General features: G+C 37.1%; 1 protein-coding gene across 2 annotated transcripts; it reads right to left on the bottom strand.

Annotated features, from left to right (window-relative positions):
- Nucleotides 1-15,742: 15,742 nt before the first annotated feature.
- LOC133517247 (uncharacterized) lies at nucleotides 15,743-18,512 on the bottom strand. 2 transcript variants are annotated; one of them, XM_061850467.1, is made up of 5 exons: nucleotides 18,264-18,512; nucleotides 17,915-18,024; nucleotides 17,295-17,399; nucleotides 16,937-17,066; nucleotides 15,743-16,559 (listed from the first exon to the last, which is right to left on the bottom strand). In XM_061850467.1, exons 1-5 carry the CDS (start codon nucleotides 18,379-18,381, stop codon nucleotides 16,531-16,533), a joined length of 492 nt encoding a protein of 163 aa, XP_061706451.1. In that variant the 5' UTR covers nucleotides 18,382-18,512; the 3' UTR covers nucleotides 15,743-16,530. The 2 variants fall into 2 exon arrangements, with proteins under 2 accessions (XP_061706451.1, XP_061706449.1); XM_061850465.1 differs by having other exon boundaries at nucleotides 16,276-16,559; nucleotides 16,881-17,066.
- Between the last annotated feature and the right edge of the window lie 4,372 nt (nucleotides 18,513-22,884).

Raw genomic sequence — 22,884 nt, 5'->3', positions numbered from 1 at the left:
GGTCTCTACCGCAAAAAACTGAAATCGAAATTTCGTTATCTGCCTTTCTATCGCTCTTGCGTATTCGAGCGGTAGAGAGGTAGATGAAGAAATTTTTAACTTTAGTTCTTCGCGGTAGGGCCTCTGGTTCCAATGGCTAAAGTCTGTTAAGTCTGTAAGTCACCCACTTCAAGGCGCCCAGCACATAACACGTAACTCACCAGTCGTTCTGTCGGTGATCATCTCTGGCCGTTTTGTTTGAGATTGGCTATGGTACAGTTCCAAAGGCTTCGGGAATTATACGAGTTCTAAATACCCATATAAATAAATAAATATTTGGGGACAATCTTACACAGATCGATCTAGCCTTAAATTAAGTAAAGCTTGTACTATGGGTACTGGGCGACTATCGATGTGCATACGTGTATAGATAAATACATAATTTTATACATAGAAAACACCCATGACTCAAGAACAAATATCTGTGTTCATCATATAGATAAATGCCCTTACCGGGATTCGAACAAGGGACCATCGGTTTCATAGGCAGGGTAGGCACTAGGCCAGACCGGTCGTCTCATGCGTCGATCGTGGCATCAATTTATGTACCCATGCTGATACAAACGTTTAACCGTTTTTTGTTTAACGTTATGATTAACGTTAAACAAAAAACTGTTAAACGTTTGTAGCTATAAATAACCCAACAAAAAGATGATCATGTTAGATATGATAAGTAAGACTTACAAATCTGTCTGAGATCATAATCGTAAGAATAGAATAGAAGTTTTGGTGTTAAATATAGTCACTCACGTTTTCCTTGGTTCACGTGAGTCTCAAGGAGAATTTTTGGTGTTTATATGTCTACGGCAGCAGACATACTTAGACGGTTTATAGCAAAGACGTGGGAATAAATGAATAAATAGGAATGTAATACTCGTACCAGAATCATAAGATAAAAAAAATATCTTTTATTTTTGTTTTTGTTATTAATTTTATTTATTGTTTATTTGTTATTGCGGCAATAAATAAACACAGAGAATATGTCAACTAGGCAGTGCTATATGTAGGCACATATAATGTTACGGTTCTTGAGACTAGCCTACTGACAGAGGGACACTAATACAGTGTACTGTCCGTCGGACAGGTGAGCTTAGTCTGACTGTCACCTTTCGCGGTACTGAACCCTAGAGTCTATATTTATGATACCTATGGTTGACATGCGAGTCATTTTAGAGTGACGCGGCGGTGACATAGTTGTTATATGGGTTTATGCACTATGCATGGGGTTTTACCTATGCAATCAAGGTAAATCTTTATGCAAGTATTGCGCCCATAAAAAATTACGAAATTATAACCTTATTCACTTTAACATCTTCGTAGATATCACGCGGTTGTCTTTCCCCAAACGAAAGTCCCGACTAGCTTAGTTTCCCCTCAGGATTTGAAACTGAAAATGCATTCGCTTTCGTAAGATATAGCGTCTGCTCTACTTGGAGTTTGGTATTCCCTAAACACTTTTTGCCACGTTATGGAATAGTATTATACAGGGTGGACAAATAAGAATGATACACTTTGTTTTTAAATTTTAATTACATTGAGTGGAAATTTTATTAAATATTTTTTTATAAATATATTATTCAGGGTTGGCAATTGTATACGGAAGATAATTTCTGCCAAATGTCTACCACTAGCAGCAAGCAATTTTATCTCAAATGTTTCTGTTGTTTAAAACACGTTGTTTGCTCGATTAATTTTGAAAAAATGAGTTTGTGATTGGCACCCAAATTCCCCAAATTTTGCAGCTCGTGACTTATTTCTGTGGGGCTATCTAAAATTACGTGTCTATGCTAACGAGCTGATGAAATTTAAACAGTTAAAACCGACTATTCGACACAAATGTACTAAGATAATGCCAAAAATGTGCGAATAGATTCTGAACATTGGGATGATAAGGGCTTACATTTGCCTGCTGTTAGAGGTGGACATATGTCAGACATTATGTTTCGCATGAATTTGCCAACCCTGAAGAATATATTTTTAAAACAATACTTAATAATTTTTGAACTTAATACAAATAAAATTTAAAAACAAAATATATACTTCTTATTTGGCCACCCTGTATATTTAATCGTATGGCGATAGAGTCACATAAGCAAAATTATATACAGTATTATTTATGCGGCAACATCCAAGTTTTGCAACCACTGCACAGCATCGGGCGTCAAGTCTACCGTGTGTCTCTTGGATGTCGATGTCATAATTTCCGCAGTTGTTTTCCGCAGTTCCATATTTAACTGCTAGATGCGTAGTCCTTCACATATTTGGCCTTGGGATCCCTGGATCCTCGAGAGCATTAAACATTGGTAATAGCCATTTCGTATGAGAGCAAAAACTGTTATTCATTTTGGATTACAAAATGGCAGCCACGCACTTTTCCGTGAAAATTGATATATATGGTGGTTGTTTTAAATTTTTTGTCATCATTCGCGTATTCATAAATCTGTGCTATTATGCGCCATTGTAAAAAAGCACTAAAGCGCTTAGTATACTGGACCCGATTCGCACGTCGCTCCGATGTTTGTACGATACAACGCTAGAGTTAGACCAAGACAAGACTACAACGATTTTGTTAGCATATGCAGTGTTAGTTTTATTTTAAACGTATTACGTTTTATGAAATCATGACGAATAAATAACACTTGCACTGCGTATGCTATCAAAATCGTTGCAGGCTTATCTTGGTCTAACTGTACGCGCGTATCGGCGTCGGTTCCTGTGTGCTAAGCGCCTAAGACGCCCCCACCTGTCACTGGCCAAATCCCAAAGCAAACACGACATACGCCGGAATGCGTACGTTTACACGCTAATAAACCGTGTCATAAATGTACATTTGAGTCATCGAGTCACGAGCAGTAGTGACGACACAATGACGTTGCTGTTAATACGTTTAACGAGGCCTTTCTTGGCCTTCGTGTCATGACAGATTTCGCTTTATCACATTGATGTGGACCTGTACGGTGCCTCATTGTATAAGCGATGGTATATAAGTCGGCGGGCGATCGTTAGATCAGGCAGATCGAAATTTTCTTAGGCATATCGTGAAACGTAAAAATCTTTGTCTCATTCCCTGAGTCGACAGAGCCCGGCTACGTGGGGCTCCTATTTCTGGATAGTTTGCCCTTCGAGCATCTGAAGTGACCTAACGAACCTTGTCGCGTTCGACAAGTTCTACCACCTAAAACGTCTCTTTAGGTATGAGGAATTATAAATGAGGAGGCAGAAGAACGCTCAAAATATTTATTTCCACAACCAGCTCAGTTGGTAAAAATGAGTATAATAGCGTGGTTCGCGCTAATACCATGCAAGATCGGATTCCGCAAGTCGTTCGTAGCCAGAGTACTCCCCTGACGGTGCCGAGGTGGTAGGCGCCGATTTTTCTGGTCAGCGCTGAGTTCAGCGCAGCTGCAACATCGTGGCGCTGAGTCGGGGAAAGGGCCAGAAGCACGCCAGTAGCAAAACGGCAAGCGGGCGGCAAGCAGGAAGCCAATAAAAAGTCACTCTGGACTTTGGACCCCAATTCGGGGTACACTTAAAAACATAATTAAACACCACAGTGATTTTATAATAGTCGAGGAACACGTAGGGGCGAAGTTAAAATTCGATTACGGATTCGTTATTTCAAACCGTAGCAGAGATCGATATTTAAGCGACGTGCGTTCCACTCAACTTCAAAGGTAGAAAATGAATGAGCGAGCGGCGGCGCGCGATGACAAAGCGCACCGAACAGTACTTCATTCATGCACTCGCGAATGTAACATTATTGTGAGTGAATGTAATAACTATGGCGCGACATATTCAAATTAATCAGCGTGAAGATGATTTTATAATCTTAAATACATAGTTTTAAGACAGTATTGTTGTATATATTAGTGTGTAATATAGTTTAGAGTTGTAAATATATTTTTGATTAGGTAAGTAGTAGCTCTTAAGGTCTATTTATTAAACATGTAACGTTATTACGTTACAACCTATCCTACCTATCTACCGTCAAAACATTACACGGGAACATTATACGATCTGCCTGATCCTACGATCGGCCGCACACATATACACCGGAGCGGACCCGCGTCTAATGTGAAGACCACCTTTATGTCTGTTATGCATGGAACCCATTTTATTTAAAGATGTACACTATTAATATAAGAAAAAAATACTAAAATTTCCATACATTTTCAATCCTTCCATTTCGTTACCATCATACAAAAGTCCATGAAAAATTGTAACAGTGGATGGAAATAAAAATCTTAGGACTTTTTTCTCCTATTAGGATCAAAGCATCAGCTTATGGTTCTCAGCAGAAATGACATGAAAATGTTCAAATTAAAAGAGAAGGGTAAGTTTCCAACTTCTAATAGTTGTAGATGTAGGTACTGTTGTGTATTGTTGTGTTTTAGTACCTAATTGTTTTAATACTTTTAATAAGTGTACAACTTGATGAACAATGAAATAAATAAATTTATAGAGAAATACTAAAAGTAGTAAAGATGCGTATGAATTTTAAAGTTACACTTCACTTGAACTGGTCATAGTTTATTTTGCCTTTTAGGTACTTTCGGCGTCATGCTATTTTTTACAAGTAGAAAATAAAGGCTGTAAGTATAAATATGATAAATTAAGGTACAATTTTGCAAATCTTCATAGTGTAGGTAAGAAAATAACGCTATATATACTTACTTTATATCACATTCTAACACAGAAAACTAATTCAAAACATGGCATGGAACTCCAAAATCTAGATCCATGGGGTCCCAGCGCGCACAAGTTTTTTGCAGGAATCGCGAAGCGTCTGGTTGACGTAACTGGTGACCGAAGAACTGGCGGCTTCCTCGCACAACGTATCAGTATTGCGATACAACGAAGAAATGCCGCCAGCATTCTTGGTACAATGCCTCAAGGGCCTATTTTAGATTTAAACTGGTTATACCTAGTAATATTTCTGTATATATCCATTATATACACCGTGTTTTTTTTGATTTGCGTTAATTTCGAGGGTGCATTCCTGAGCTTAAATAAAGTAACTTTCTCAAAGATACCGATATTCTAACTAACTCCATTTCGGAGATAATCAATCATTAATTTTTATCTTATAAGACCCTTACGAGCGTGTACACTTGCCTTAGGGCCTGTTTACTTATTGATTAGTGTTTAGTGCGAGTTCATACATTTGCTACTAAACGTAAGTACTATCTCGGACGATCGACGTTCGAAATGACATTGATATGTCACAGTTTTCAATTGTTTGGTTGAGTTAAATGTAATGCCCGTGTTACAACAACGCTATATGCAACATTTAGTTACTTTTATAAAAATAAAAATAGTAAAAAAAAACAAAATTTTTTTTTTTTTTGAAAACTAACTATGCCATTTAGTTTCCTTAAACGTACTTACCGAAACCCCGGAGTTAACGCAATTCAATAAAAACACGGTGTATATTGTTATTGTAAACTGTAAAATGTATTATTAAATAAAAAATCTAAACATATTTAGATATATAAGCCCGACCAGAAATATATGATCACTGTCAAGAGGGCGCTGCTATTCTCATGTATATATAGGGTGACAGTTCAGTTCAGTATGAAAAATTTAATTCCATTCAAATTCCGCGATATGGCGCGTGATCATATATTACTGGTCAGGCTTTACTTTAATGAGCAGCATATCAATTTAAAATTAGAGCATGATTTCGATTGTATTCTATTTTTGAATAAGTAGGTAGAAAAAATTTACATGTATATTATATTACATCTGCATTAAGTTACTTTAGGTACATACTCGTACATCAAGCTTGATCCATGCTATGCGGAAAATGCAGATGACACAACAAAATTAGCTTAGTTTGGGTTTCTCCGTCTGGTTTAAAAATAGTTGTTTACTATACAAGTGCAGTAAATAGGAAATTCGTAATAAAACAAAACACGACCGAAGGGAGTGTTTTAAATCGACACGAGTTGCGAATTAACTATTTGCACGTGTATCGTACAACTATTTACAGTACATATGGCACTTTAAAGTTTCGACGCATGCACGGGACGTGCAATTTCCCGCACGCGTACTGTAAAAGTTTTTTCCTGACGGAAAATTACTACTTGACTATTTAGATTAAGTACCTTACACTAAGCCCATCGTTTTTCGCCTGTCTGGCTTCACAGGTACGTGACGAAGCGATGGAGAGAGGTCAAAGTCATCTTCATATAGAAACCAGGTAAAAGCGACTACTCGGATCCTTCCTTTAGGCCCATCAGCCTGACCGCCTTCATGCTGACATCATTAGAGAAGTTGTGTGACAGGTATCTGAGGAAGAAGGTGCTGATTAACGTGCCCATGCATCCAAACCAATATGCCTACGACCTTGCCAACCCTACTAATCCCATTCGTTGGCATTTCATCACCTGTCAACATTCTGCCGACCGAGGTACCTAGTAGAGTCGGTTCAATCTAACTAGACCACCGACTTGGCAAGCGTGAGTGTGAAATGCCATCATCGATCTCAAATTTATATAGAAATATGACGTTTGTGATGGAGCTTTCACACTTGTCGCTGCAGTGCTGTGCACTTGTGCAGACAGACAGACTTTTCCGTCAGATATATCGGAGCAGCCAAATATCAGAACAGAGCCTCTATTTAGTATCAAGTTGTAAAAGTGCATGTTCACTGCACCTTGGCTAATCTATGTATTTGTTGATTCTGATGTCCTAATTGTTCGAATAGGAACCTAGTCTTTTATTATATACACTCGTAATAATACACTCAAACTGTTACTCGTAATACAACAGTTTTTTTACTTCACCTAAAAACTACGTTAGACATAGTGGCACAAAAAGCACAATTTTCATGGGGGATTCCCTCCATTGTCCGTTACTTGTACAAGGATTAGAATAAGTAGACTTTATCTCAAGGCAATATAGTTCATAATAAAAAACAATAATCTCTACTGCACACCTCATGCAGTTTAGATACAGACACAACATAAACAGAGTCAATTTATTCTACCTATAATTTAAATGAAATTGGGTAAACGCGTAGTTGAGGGCATTATATTTTTGTCATAAAATTGTGAGCAGGCTCGATCAAGGAGTTATGGAGCTAGAAGAGCCTAGAAGGCCAAAAAGCTATTTGTGAGGAGTCTTGCTATTCGGATCATCGTATTTGCAAGAAAGTATGGTCGAGTTTGGTATCTAATAAAAGTGCTCGGTTTATACATTTATAGTATTGTTTTTTAATTTACGAATTTAAAATAATTAATAAGATAAAAACGAAATAAAATAAACAATGTAAGTATTTAACATTTGTCAAGAAAGATAGTTAATTTTAAGACGCGGTGTATAGTAAAATGCGCTATTTTTAAATCGATATTTACAGGCTTGTACAAGGATATCATCGATTATTTTCTAGTATGTATAACTTCTGTCCTTGAACTCGTCAGAATAAGGACCTAGGCGTGCTGCGGGCGCGGCGCGCGGGGCGCCCGCCTGCCTGCTCTACCACTTCGTCTGCTTCACCCCCTCAAAAACCTAAAATCCGTCTATAAGAGCGCCTTAATCTCTATGGTTACTTAAATCTATCAGTAAGGGCTCCACAGACCTTGCAATAAATCGCACCCGGTTTTTGATACTTTGCCAACTAAGTAGGTGCATTCAATCGATGTATCTTTTTGGCGAACCGCGTGTTTTCAGTTCGGGGCGAACTACTAGTACTTTATGAGATATTCACTGAAAAGAGATACTTAATTTAATATTAATTTTAATTGTTTATAACTTTTTCAATCTTTTATGTGTTAATAATGCTTCAAATATATTTTTTTAGACATCATTTCGAATCCAATGAGGTATCTTACGTATTTTTAGGAGCAGTATCTCTATTTTTTACCATTTTGGACTTGTTGACTAGACTATTCTTCTCGTAGGCTGTGTTTTCACCAAAGCTGTGCGAGGTAGCTGAGCGGTGCGAGGATACGTAGCGGGGATGTGGAACGATCTGAATATTTGCACCAGAGATGTACGAGGATGTGTAGCGGGGTATTTTAAAATAAAAGAGCGGGGCGTGGTGAGGCGGGAGCGGAGCTTTCTAATGTTTTTAGCTCGCGTCTGTACCTTGCAACACATCCCTTGTAACACATTCCTCGCAACACATTTCTCTCTTTGTCACAAGAGCTTAAATTAAATATAGGTACAGGTCTTTAGGTTTTACTTTACATTGGACATGTCCTACCGTTAGTATTTACAGCCAAATTAGCTTGAACCCTGTTAACTCAATATTTAAATTCCGTGACAATACTTACGAGTATAAGTAGATTTTTATTGTTCAGTTACCGTTCCTAGAGTATTTTTATAAGTGCTACGACCCGTAGCAACGGCGTAGCTAGACTTGCTACGAATTATAAATTGTAACTACACTATTATTGGGTCATGGTCTATCGGGTAGTAAAACCGTTATGATTTATCGAGTCTGCCCGCGCAGCCAACATGCCTACATATTGTTAACGCACCGTAGCGAATGAAACGCAACTGTCACTGTCGCACTGCCACGCGATTATTTTTTTATTTTTCTCTAGTTATATCTGCGATCAGTCAGACTATAAGCAGATTGGTTGAATGCTTAATAACGTGACGAGCGAGTCCCCCAGTGAGAGCTTCTACTCATTTAGCTTCTACTCTTTTTTTTCCTATCTATATATGAGGGAAGATGTCTTTTCTTTTTAACCTTTTTTCATATCCCTTGTCTGTGAGTTTTGCTGCCAGGTCATTTGGGTGGTGGCTTAATATGTTGATATGCTTTAGTTGCATGAAGGATTTCTTCCTTCACAGTATTGATTTGCAGGTATTTATATATTTCAGAGTTGGTTGTGAACCACGGAGCGTTGCATATGGACCGCAGTATGTTGTTTGAGAGAGATGACTACGCTACGACTGGCATGTTGGCTACGCTGGCAGACTAGGTAGGTTTACTAGGTTTTTAAGAGTGGTGAAAAAACCTAATTATTTAAGTTATTGATTGCTGAAAATCTGAGCAAAAAACCGTGTCCCGAGTTTGAGAACCCTACCAGTCATTTACTGTCCGGGTTTCCTTACCATTATCTATAAAAAACGGTCACCCATCCAAGTACTGACCCCGCCCGACGTTGCTTAACTTCGGTGATTGGATGAGAACCTCGAGATTGAAAAGAAATATATATTTTATTCTGTTTTTAGTATTTGTTGTTATAGCGGCAACAGAAATACATAATCTGTAGAAATTTTAACTGGCTAACTATCACAGTTTATGAGATACAGCCTGGTGACAGACGGACGGACGGACGGACAGTGGAGTCTCAGTAATAGGGTCCCGTTTGACCCTTTGGGTACGGAATCCTAAAAAGTACAAATCTAAACCTCTTTATTGAGGAAAGCCCACATCACAGTTACATCTTGCAAGTTATAAACGGGTATTCCCTTCTCTATCAGACAACCATTTACCACACAAATAACATTCCATTCCATTGACAATTAAGGAAAATATACGCCACAGACAGCAAATAAGATGATAATAAATATAATCATGTTGATTGTGTTGGTGTTAAAGGAAAAGTTTGGGTATATATGCAAAACTGTCACATTATAGGTACTGTTACTGACAGACAACGCACAGCCACAGAATAAGTAACACTAGATAATGACAATATATATATAATAAGGTTTTAATACAATTTAAGAATCGCACACACAGTGCAAGTTACCTATGTAAATTTGCCTTATTTACTTATTTCCGTTTCCTTGCATCCGATATGAAAAGTAGAGACTCCGGCGAAAGGTACTAATTTCATCCCTTGGTTAACAATCTACGTTCTATAGTAACAGCTCTTGTTTAGCCTATTGTGACACAGGTACTACAGATCCCTACACTGAGCATGGTCTGACATGCTCTTGGCTAGTTTTATTTTTACAATTAGTGCCTTTGGTTGTCATCAACCGCTTTGTAGCGATAATGCCCCTTGTTGTTGTCGCAATGCCTCATGTATTATATGTGTTTCCATGTACATTCCTAACTGTAAGGCCTGAGTGGACGCTCGAAGCGGAGCGTTCGGCGGTGCGTGCAGCGTGGCATCGGGCTCACAAGTGATTTGAGCAGCGTGCACTGAGACCGCTCGCTAGGTTCGCATTTATTTAACAAGCACGCCGCACGCCCCGCCCCGCTGCACGCTGGACTCGAACGTCCACTTAGGCCCTGCACTGAGGTTGTGCAATAAAGAGGATTAGTATTGTATTGTAGAATACATACATTTAGTACTGTTGTCACCTGACGATACGTACTTTTAGATCGCGCAAATTTTTGGTCAAATGGCACTGTACACTCAAATGCTTTTTTTATAACGAGGTCTTTAGATGCAATCCAGCCTGAATTCGCGCTTGCAATATTCTTACCCCCGGAATTACACGCAATGTTTTTCATGACACATGCGAAGAAAAAACTAAATTTTAAGCGAAATAATTCTTAGATACGGTGATATCTGATATACGGAAGGTGGAGGGAAGAAAATAAATCTCCATGTACCAAAAAGTGTTATCAAAAAAACCTTAAATAGGTGGCGCTACAATACCTAGAATACCAAAGAGCATATAATCACTACGTTTTACTTGAACAAAAAAATCAAATCATAGACAGCGCACTTCACTCCGTCAAAAGCGCCCAGGTTCTTAGCTACTCTGGAGAGATTTGGAACTATTATTTATAGCTAACAGCTGAACACTTTTGCAACAGTTCTACCATAAAATATGTCACTCCTCTTAATTCCACACTCCATAATCTGATATTTCAAACATTCGTCCGCCATATTGTCATTCTTTGACAGGTTAGGCATCGAAGGCCGGTGCCTTCCGCCTATCTATATATATATATAACCTATCCGGCATTCTGCCACGATTGAAAATGTTGTAAAAATATTTAAAAACGGCTATAAAATTAATTAAATTCGATATTTTTTATCATAGACAACAAAATTAAAAATTATATACGTCAGTACCTATTTTAAAAGTAAAATTCCTTTATACCTACTTGTTTCGTACGAATAAGTGTCACCATAAAAAAAGACTATAACTCCCGAGAGTGTTATAGGTTATTTTCACAATCCATAACTCCCGCAGGAACAATACATGTCTTTGTCATTAAGTATACGAAATAAGATCTTTTTCGAGCAACAAAAGATTTTTTCTGATTTATTGGATCAGGATTGAGACAAGTATGCTTGGGAGTCAAGTCAGAAATCTTTCATATTTATGCATGAGAAATAGTTAAAAGTTCACTATGGAACCCTCGGTGTGCTAATCAAATCATAAATTCGCGCTTTACCGGTTTTTTTATTGGTGGTACGATAACTGACTGTAAATTTTGAAACATTTATAATAATTTTAACTATACAGCCAATCATAATATATAACTACTATATAGGTTATATATGTACTCATGCGTAAGAAGCACAAAAAATACTTTTATATCTCTTATATCTACACCTACGAAGAGATCTGTTATTTTTAATAATTTTCGCATTCCATTCATCAGCCCAACTGGGGAAGTACCTCTAAACAGCAGCCAAATAACACTAGACCCTACTCATAGTGTTGTGTTCCTGCCGGTGAGTAAGGTTGCCAGGGCTCAAACGAGGGGGGGGGGGGTTTAGGGTCGGCAACGCGCATGTAACTCCTCTGGACTCACAGGCGTACATAGGCTACGGAGACAGCTTACCATCAGGCGGGCCGTATGCTTGTTTGGTGGCAAACATCTTTTCACTCTTTGTTAAACATGAGCTTGTCTCTTTCTCTTTCGGTAAGCGGGAGCACGTTAGCACGTGCACATCGCTCGCTTGCCTAGATGCGACTAAAGGCAACCTTTACAATGTGTTACAAGGCAAGCACTTCAATTTAGGAATGCCTATAAGCTATCTTGAGTTATAATAAATCATTATATACAGCCAATAAAGTAGAAGGGGTTTACAGTCAGGTATCATTCTAAACACAGAAGCATTGCAGCGCAGTGTTGCAGCAGACTTCTTCTCTACTTCTTCTTTCTTTCTTGATTCTTTTTCTTATTATCTACTTTTGCTGCAAGAAAACGCAGCGCATCTACTTCTGCCGCAGAAACGTCAAACGTGAAAGTTTGACGTTTCTTACTCATTGCAGCGCAGCATTGTTGCCAACTGCATTCCCGCAGGAAATTTCAATTGTCAATATCTACTACTAAGTGCATCTTGTATACCATATTTTATGCAAAATAAAGATATTTGATTTGATTTGTTCTGGATAGTTGAACTTTCTTACAGCAATGCAGTCTGCAGCAATTGGAATGTTACCTTTAAAGGAGAATCATTAAGTATACTGTCATATTATCATTTGTCAACTGATGTTGGTAGATAATTATACTAATTATCAATTTTTCATTTGTCATGATAATTACCGTTCCGTTTGGTTATTAAAATAAGGCAGCTAGGCCAGTTAGAACGCTTACGGCTGTACATATATTAAGTCTCGCTTCACATAGGATTGATTACGTAGTTTTCTATTAGTATTTTCTGCTTTGAAATTATTTTATAAGAAAAGTGATCGTCGTGTAAATCGGTCATGCATACTAAATTACAACTACTTACCTTTTTAGTTACCTTACTTTGTGCAGTGTCAAGTGTTAAAAAACAACATTTTATCAAAAACTCGATGCTTAATATTCTTGAAATGTGTGCTTTGGAAATAGTTTTATCTAAAACATTGCATGGAGCTGATGTAGCTCTCATCAGAAATAACAAGCTTGAAAATGATTTCATCAAAAATCTTCATGAAAGTTACAATGTCAAAATATTTGGAAAGGATTATGATGCATCTGTACATATTTCACCTGACATCTATATAGTGCATTGTGATAACAAAAATAATTTTAAAAATATGATCGCCAATTTAAACCATGATTACTACCGGAATACTAATGCTTTGATCATACTAGTTCTACCAAATATAAGGAAGGATGATTTGCCAACTATATTTAAAATATTGTGGTCTCACCATGTCATACGTGTTCTAGTTACAATTAAAGATGCAGATGAAGATGCTTCAATATACTCCTATCTTCCCTATGCAGCAGGTCGATGCGGCAGAGATTACAATCATACTATTAAAGTGGGTCAATGCAATGGACATGCAGCGAGGGATGTCGTAGAGAAGTTACGCGGATACGATAAGCCTAGTTTAGAAAACTGCACATTTAATATTTTGGCTCACCATTACCCACCTCTGGTTTTTTCTGATCTAAACCCAGTAGATACATTTGCGGTCGGGATAGAAAGATACCTTGTGCAACTGTTACTAGAGGCTGAGCACATATCCTTAAATTTTTCATTTGTGCCAGAAACAACTGAGTTCGGTGACATAACAAATAATTTTACCGTTACCGGTATAATGAAAAAATTGCATGAAAACGAAATCGATTTGTTATTTGGAGGATTCAGCTTAAACAACAAACGAGCATTGTTATTCGATTTCATATCTATTCATTTAGCATTCGAAGATATTTTCATACCAGTTACCCCTAACGCAGAGCTGGTGCAAAGATGGAAGATCATTTACATGATTTTTGAGTACAGAGTTTGGTTGCTTCTACTGGCCGCAATTTTTTTTTGCTCAGCCTTGCTTTCTAGTATCGATAACTTATTAAAATCGAAACGCAATAGCTCTTCTAAACTGCTGAAGCTCTTTGGAAACGCAACTCAAAATGTAGCGTTAAAACGGACGGAAAACCCATCGGAAAATCTAATCATTATTAATTGGTTGTGGTTTGTTTTCTTAGTAAATTGTTATTATAATACGCGGTTGACAAGTTACTCAATCTTCCGCACATACGAGCCACAGATAAACGAATACATGTCTTTGCAGAAGTACAATTTGACCCCATGTTTTTCACGTGATATAATGGCGTTCCTAAAGAATGCGGAGACACCAATCATTCATGAACAATATCTAGATATAGATAGCTGTAAGACTGCTGATCTTGCGTTAGATGAGATTGTAAAATCATCGAGTAAATATACAGTTACAATATACTATAAATATCTTTGGTGGGCATCGCAACACCCGAAAGAGAAGACGCGTGTTCATGTCATGCATGGAAACACGTATAAAACACATTATGCTATATTTCTTAAACGTGGATTCCCTCTCCTTCAGCAGTTTGAGAGAAGAATGTCTCAGATAGTCGAGTGCGGTTTTGTCCATGCTATTAAAGGACGGTTTCCGAACGATGTCAGATACGCAAGTGACGTCTCCGGCGCATTTGAAGTGCGCTTTCTGACATTATACGATCTAATTTTACCCTTCAGTATTCTGGCCGCTGGACATCTAACTGCATTAGTAGTATTTATTATAGAAGTACTTCATAGAACAAATAAAATATTTGTGATGTTCCTTCATTGAAGGGAAGTTAATTTCTTTATATTTTAATACGCTTTAGCTCAGTATTTCGAGTGCAATTTATCGCATTTTGGAATTACTAAAATTTGTAGACATAAGTTATCAATAAATAAATATTATGTTGCCCATACCGATATTTCGTATAAATAAACTCATTTAGCGGTAGATATATTATGTATAGTCATCGTACTTATCGTATCAGCCCGCGTAGTCAACATGCCAATCGTCAACGCTCCGTAGCGAACGAAACGCAACTGTCACTGTTTGAATTTGAAAGAGTGATAAAGAGAGATGACTACGCTACGCTACGGAGCGTTAAAGATCGGCATGTTGGCTACGCGGGCAGGTGAAAGTTACCGGTTTCAGAAAAAAAAAAATGTTTTTACTAGTAAATCTCATAATTGTGTGGTGTAGAATAGAACTACTTAAGTAAGAGTAGAAATTATACTTTAAATAACTATAGATACTCGATAACGGCTACGGTTTAAAGTACCGTATATAAAAATGCCTGACCATGCGTAACAACCGCGAGTGATTATTGAAAAAAAATCATTAGGCGAACATTGTTTCGTATGCCCATATCTAAACCGATTTCCGTGAAAATTTGTGAGCAGATTCGATAATGATGTTTTTTTTTGTCAATTTAGTTTTTCTAAATTCTTCTAAACGGCGGCGGAGATATACATTTATTCAGTTTTAAGCGATGCTCGCGAGGTCTACAGCTCATAGAGCCACTAGTTTTTATATAATATTGTTTAGTTATCGTGCAATTTCGCCCATACTTATCCATACATGTATTTGCGTGGGCGAGACGCATTATAACTAAACAATACGATTCAAATATCATTCAGATATCAGTGTACGTACGAAGTTTTTTAGCCAACAGTCCAAAATCTTTCAATTCAATGGTTCAAAATTGACTTAATATCTTATTTCAATGAATTAGTTCCGAGGCAAGATTTTTTCATAAATGAGAGGAATAACTGAGACAAAACAAAAAATAACATTTTTTTTGGAACTTAATTGTGTAATGAAATGAAACTATCGACAATAGTTGTAATTTTGGACTTTCCAGTGTTATCAAGTGTCACTTGCGGTAGTTATCGGTTTTTGAGCAGAATTGTAAACCAGTTTTGTAAAAAAACTTCAACATGTCATGTCCTTTGTATCCTATTTAGTCGTTCCAGACGGAATACCATTTAAGCATTAGTTCAAGAATACAGATAAGGTTGGCTACAGTGAAAATAATAAAAATGTTTAGAAAAATAAATAGAAATTTTATTTACGTTCTTATTTTAAGTACAAAAATTTACTACCTACTTACTTAACTTAATGTGATTCGATCACTTAAAGCTTCTGAAGCTTAAAATATTTCACAAATAAATTAAATACATATAAATTAAATCTATGAGATTACATGCCTTTGGCACCAAGGACTAGGCCTCCAACACGAACTAAAATTAAAAATACAAAAATTACACAATAAAGAGAGCTGATTTAAAAAATCGAGACAATCCCTGATATCATACAAAACAATAAATTAAGTACATGTCCTATGACTAGACCGAATACTTTAAAGTAAAAGTCATTAAATTATCTTAAACCTATTAACATTGGAATCGCTATAAATATCACAACATAGGAATTGCGTAAATCATATTTACGCCATTAACTATAATAAACAAATACTGAACAGAACGGAGACAATACTTTTCAAACCTCAGACATAACAACGGACAATCAAACATTCGTACGGTGCAAATATTAAATACAGACCAAAGGTCTTGGAACATATTGAGCTCACAGCACCATTTGGCCCCATATATTAAGCCTAATGAAATAAATAGCTTACCTACTCTATAATACTGTTGAGAATTAGACTACTTATGTTATAAGACACTTATATCAGTCGGTAATACAACTAAGGTCACTTTTACAAGTCTTTAGTTATCCATTTTACCCAGCCACTACTGTAGTCAAACTGCTAGTCGCTTCGACTTTCTTCCCGGATTCCAGAATGTTCGCAGCTCTATATCTTATCTCATCCGTCTTCGCTCTTCGCAAGCACATTTAGAACGATTCCACCGCATATTCGGGTTCTATAACAAAGAAAACTAACATTGAAACGTCTGAAAACTTAAGTTGAAACAATTTTACGTAAAGCGATAAGTCGCAGACAATGGATATCAGCACGTACGCAACGAAACACCGAAAAAGGCGCGTGAATATGGTCAAATGACTTGCGTCTATTATTTTAAGAGGTAATAGTCTCTTTTGAATTAGAATCAGAAAGATAAGAAGATAAAACAAATAATCAGCGGTACAATAATGCGAAAGAAGTAGAAGCGTTTGTTAAAAGTCGATCGGTGCATCGTGCATCACATCTAGTTAGTGCTCACAGACATCCATTATCTACGAACCTTTGCGAGGCAGTTGCGGCGCTCCTCAAGATTTGGACATTGGCAGGCGCACTTACGGGGGTTGAACACCCGGCCACTCGCCGCGCAGCTTTCGGGGCTGCCCGTGCAGCACTGGCATGACAAGTGCTCCTCCAGCTCGTACATGGAACACGACTCCTTCCCAGTCTTCATATTGCTAATCTTTATCTGCAAACAAAATTCCAATCAGATTCCAATGGTTACGGAAAGCGCTATCACAATAGATGATCCATAATCGCGCGCCGATTCGCTGATTCACAGACGCATTAGAACAATCATGAGGTTTGTTATGTCATTATTATCGTAGGAGACAATCAGAATTACTCCGCCGACGTTTAAAATAGAACAAGTGTGTCAAGGCAGTTAAGTAGAGATAAGATTTAGGTAAACACTTACTGGTATATGGCGGATGGTAGTCTCGCGAGGAACGCATTTGGAGTCCGAGCCCACGTGGTCGCAGAGGCCGACGCAGCGTTTGACCCACACGGCGCCCGGGTGGATCTGGGGAAAAACATGAACGTTAGCAAGGCTTTGCAACCGTATGAGTATGCATGAAACCTCAAATATTTGGTCTAAACGGCAGATTAAGGATTTACTTTAATTTATGAGTGTATAACGAATTAGCTGCGTATAAAAAGAGATTAAATTTAAGATATGAACTTATCTAATTACCTATTTAATTAAATCTATTAAAAGCAGTGTTTGAATTTTGAAACTTGCTAACAATTATCAAATGTAATCTAATCAAGATACAAATAATCGGTCATCATTTAAATGTATGACCGACAGATATCGTCATAATTTAGATAACGAATGTAATGTTGTGAAATCGAGAAAGAAATTATACGAGATACCTATTGTATCATGCGTTCACCTAGTGACAATAAAAAGGTGGGTCATTTAATTGCTCACGCGAATACGAGTATTAGTGACGCGGATGTGATTTAATTACGAATTAATTACAACTTATCAAATTATATAATGTAATTTAATGATAAGTTCAGATATATATTCACCTCTTCGTGAGCTGCTTTGGGTTTAAGCACAACGAAAACCTCTCGGGGTGCTCCGCATCGCGCATCTTCAATTAACGCACTTCTCTCGCTTGAGCCACTGCTACAGGATACTGCCAACAATAAAACAATAATTGTTAATAAGACTAGTCACAAATCTACAAATTCAAAATTAATTCGAATCTGTCGTCAAAATATATTTAAGGCTGCAACAGCAGACCTTGATCTACATATCTACAAATTCATAATTAATTCGAATCTGTCGTCAAAAATATACTTAAGGCTGCTACAGCAGACCTACTTAAAGGTGTTATCGATTTCTATTAAAGTGTTGATCCAGCATGAGACTCACCTTTCTTTAGAGGTGGGACTTCATGCTCCTCGTAACTCCTGCCAAACTTTGGGTGATGTCTGTTTTCCACCGCCCTCACAATCACAAAAAGCACCAAAACCATGAATAACTTCTCCATTTTTTTTCAAGTTTCACAAATCTTAATATCACTGATTACTGGCTAGTCACTTGCACGTCGTAAGTTATCACTGACACTTGTAGTAAGCACGTGTTGCTCGTTCGACGGTCTGTGGAGGTATGGTGTGGAAGGCGGCGAGTTTGTGTTATAAGCCTGTGGCTGAGTCAGCGGCGGAGGCTCGTCGGTTGCGTCACGGTGATGGCGCGGCGTGCAGTTTGCACAGCTGTGACTACGTCACGACTTTCGGCGAACAGTTTCGGGATCCTTTGCGGATTTGCGGAACTTCCTATTTGAACGTTCCCAGGTCCGTGTGGCTTTTGAAGTCATAGCTTATTTAAGTCTAACTCGTGCTAATGCCCGCGATACGTATTAAAGGTTGTTGTAAACTTGCGGGATGTCACATATGTATGCAATTAAAGTGCCAGTTTAGTTATATGTTATCTATCAAGTATCAGAACCGTGCGTAAGCACACATATGTTTGTAAATGTGTGTATATAATAATGCCAATAATGATGATGAAACATGATGGATCACAAGGATTTCCCAGATCGATGTCTAACTCAATTATAAAGGAATTAATTGTCATAAAACTCCACTATCAGATTACTATATCGATTGACGTAGTTAATCTTTCACATGAGGAATTCGGCATACTAAACTATAGTTGTAAGCGATAGGTTATCAATTCTTGGCGCCGAGTCAGATACTAACAGTGAATGTGATAAAAATACATCAAAGAGTATGTTTGTCTTATATTATCTTTCGCGACAGTGACCTAACCTAGCGCAACGCCCTCTTTTTTGCGGTCTTAGTGTCATCATATAGTTATGTTAAGACAATGTTAGAGATACATACAATATTTGCATAGAATGTTTTCCCTCCAGCTTGCTGCAGACTATCTTAAAATGAATACCTAGATTAAGATAAACATTTAAAGCACGTTCGAGTTCCAAATTCCAAATTATTTATCCGTTAAATATACGGGTACAAAGGTCTTAAAGGTATAATTTCGTAGGTATCACACATCATCGCTTATATTTTTGCGGTTTTCGGCCATCCAAAAGGGTACGCTCAGGGATCGGAACCGGTTTTTTGCAAAAACATCGAAATAACCATATATTTCGGTTTATTTTATACTCAAAGTGTAGGACTCAGTTGTGTTTTCAGATAACGACTTCGTATTATTAGATTGCCTAATTAGAAATGAAGTAATTAACAAAGAACGAAAAAATACCGTTTTCGTTCCCATACAAAAAATACCGGTTTCCGATCCGCGATTCGGGGTACGCTTGCAACTTAGGCCCTGCTAACATTTAATTTATTGCTTTTATTACTTTCAGTATATTCTTAGATATTAAGTCCCCAAAACTATTGACAGATACTGGCGCAGGTGCAAGTCAGAATGGGTCTCGCTTCGTTGCTAAAAGTGCGACACCGAAATTGTGTATTGCACATGCACTATGCATCCGTAGCTAAACTTTCTTTTCAATTATTTCCCATAAGGCAGTGGGCCGTTTTGTGGGACGTAATAAATAATATAAGTTAGTACCGTATTGATATTGTATTTTTTTATAATTATTTTCAAACGTCTAAGTTTTCAGTCACCTAAAAAAAAAATTGGATTCATACACAAATTTAATAAAACTTAAAATTAATCTTTTACTATTATAGATTTCTTATCCCTAAGCATATATATTATATGAGGATATGAGGATATAAGTCATCACTTATAAGTTATTGGTGTATGGCTTAAAACATCCCGAATCTATAGGATATACGTATAGTAAATACAACCGTTAAAAATAGCTAATAAAATAAAACGTATAAATTCTATACGGGACCATCCCATAATATTACCATAATTAGCTCACGCAATTCTAGAATTTACTTAAAGTTTTGTTGAACATACTGATACAGTTAGCATCAATACAAAGCGCAACGCAAAAAAGTGCGTACGTTGCTTGTTAGTGGAGCATAGGCAAAAATAATTTATACTGTTTTTCTTATTCCTTTAAAAGTATTATAACCCCCAAAAGAGTGTTATTATATTCTACTGTTTTTTACAAAATTGGTTTTTGTTATACTTATTCCTAGTATCCCTGTTTGTAAATCAAGCTATTGTAAAATGTATATATTATGCAATGTATTGTATTTGTATGTAGTAAATAAATAATACACACACTATGTCTTTATATTACCGTTCCTTTGATTTAGGCCTCTAATATAAGGTAGAAGTGCTAGTGCTCGACGCTGCACTAGTACTCGACATGGGTACTTTATGTCAAAGTGACAAGGATTAAGTTCGAATACAGAAAAATCTTCGTTGTTTAAATTTAGCCTATATTTCCATGAAATAAAGTGCCCATGTCGGTGACTAGTGCAGCGTCGAGCACTATTAGTACTTCTACCTTACAGAGCATGCCCAATTATCCCTCTCTATTACATGAAAGGACGTTTTTTACTTATTATTATTATTATATTTGTTTTTACAGTAATAATAGATATTTCAACAGTTCGTCTATTACCTACTGTTCATGAGATAGAGATACAGGTTGTTTATTTGGTCACCTGCAATAATTTACGGGCTGAATATATATAGGTCATACTGAGCAACTTTTACTATAGAACCGAAATCGCGAAAAAAAAAAGCTTTTTCATACATTTTTCGCTGTCTTGGCGAGCGCTGGTGGCCTAGCGGTAAGAGCGTGCGACTTGCAATTCAGAGGTCGCGGGATCAAACCCCGGCTCGTACCAATGAGCTTTTCGGAACTTACGTACGAAATATCATGTGATATTTATGTACTAGTTGCTTTTCGGTGAAAGAAAACATCGTGAGGAAACCGGACTAATCCCAATAAGGCCCTCTGGGTTGGAAGGTCAGATGGCAGTCGCTTTTGTAAAAACTTAGTGCCTACGCCAAGTCTAGGGATTAGTTGCCAAGCGGACCCCAGGCTACGATGAGCCGTGGCAAAATGCCGGGACAACGCGAGGAAGATGATATATTTTGGCTATCTGACCTTGATATTTTCTATGGGCGGGTAATTTTTTTTGGGATTTCGGGTTTGATACCATAGTAATAGTTGCTCAGTATGACCTATATATTCAGCCAGAAAACTTTTGCAGGTGACTAAATAAACATCCTATACATTACTAGTTGAGCTTAATTGATAGTTTTTTCATAAAGCTTATACTTACATTAAGCTTAACTGGAACAAGCTCGTTAGCATACAAACAAGTTCACCTGAAACTGAAACTAATCGAAAAGTTCGTGGAAAATGTGGTCACAGTTTTCCTTGGGCGTGACGTCACCATTCGGTCGACATTCGAATTTCAATTGTTAAACGGTAGGCGTGAGCGGGCGGGGCGCAAGTTAGAAGCGTGCGTAAGCGGAAAAACTGATAGGTACTACTTATACTAATAATTAATGTCATACTTACAAATTGTGATGTTTTAAGTGAATGTATTTCCTTTTTTATTTAATTTTTTATATTATTTCATCGTTCTTCAATTAAGTAAAGCGTTAGGTAGCCTAGTGGTCGTGTAACATAGAAACCGACGCTCGCGGGCAATTTTTTTTTCAGAAGTATATTTATTTATTTATTTTATTTATTTCAAATAACAAATTGCACCTTACAGCTAAAGCCAAAGCGGCACAAATTGGAACACATTAACAACATAAAGCATTAACATTATAAAGCAATAACACATGAGCAGCTAAGACACAGGAATTCATAACGGTATAGTACTCTCAGGCATCTCTCTTTCTAATATCCTCTTGCATTCCATTATAAGTTATAACATACTCGTAATTTTATGTTTACCAGCCGCTTTTTCCGGCCCGGATGGACTAATCCTAAATCCCAATGAGACCTAGTTTCGCCTCTGGGTTGGAAAGTCATATCACAGTCACTTTCGTAAAAACTAGTGTCTGTGCCAATTATTGATGTTGGCAAAATCGGTCCGCATAACGCTAGGAGGATGATGATTATTGTTCATAATCGTGGTATTTCACGCGGTAATAGCAGTTATTTTTATTTAACCTAAGGAGTTATGGATTTTTTAAGTACCTTTTATTCTAAGTCATACTACAAGTAGGTTTTAAAAAAGGCAAATGTTTATTCAAATGCAAGTTACATTAACATCATCTACGTCAAACAATAAACAAAATGGCGGGCGATATCGGTATTTTTTTTATAACTAACATTTATTTCCCTTAAATCTTTTTGTTTTCTTCACCAGTGTGACGAAAAACGTTGTAATAAGGCCGGAATTAAAATTGTAAGCTCTAGTCATAGAAACCCTCTTCTCACCGGGCTGAGGGTTTCTACTGACTCTCGTTAGCAATTTTGGCCATACTTCCCTTATTGCACAATTTACCATTTTATTATTTAAAAAAAAATTGACTTACCTACGTCATTTTGACGCATTTGTAGTCGTGGTTAGAAAATTACGCCATGGTTCATGGTAAACTAGACATGAACTCGCGATATGTAAACGCAATA

The sequence above is a fragment of the Cydia pomonella genome, chromosome 4, assembly GCF_033807575.1.
Source record: "Cydia pomonella isolate Wapato2018A chromosome 4, ilCydPomo1, whole genome shotgun sequence".
NCBI classification, from domain to species: Eukaryota; Metazoa; Arthropoda; class Insecta; order Lepidoptera; family Tortricidae; genus Cydia; species Cydia pomonella.
The sequence above is the reverse complement of the archived record's forward strand: the minus strand, read 5'-3'. Positions and strand labels throughout refer to the sequence as shown.

What these genes read in the sequence shown, in the direction of transcription:
- LOC133517247 (XM_061850465.1), bottom strand. Translation starts at nt 18,381, where the DNA reads ATGGAGAAGTTATTCATGGTTTTGGTGCTTTTTGTGATTGTGAGGGCG. An exon ending in AGTCCCACCTCTAAAGAAAG is followed by an intron (nt 18,025 to 18,263) that starts GTGAGTCTCATG and finishes TATTGTTGGCAG; the next exon opens with TATCCTGTAGCAGTGGCTCA. An exon ending in GCCGCAACTGCCTCGCAAAG is followed by an intron (nt 16,560 to 16,880) that starts GTTCGTAGATAA and finishes TCTTTGTTATAG; the next exon opens with AACCCGAATATGCGGTGGAA.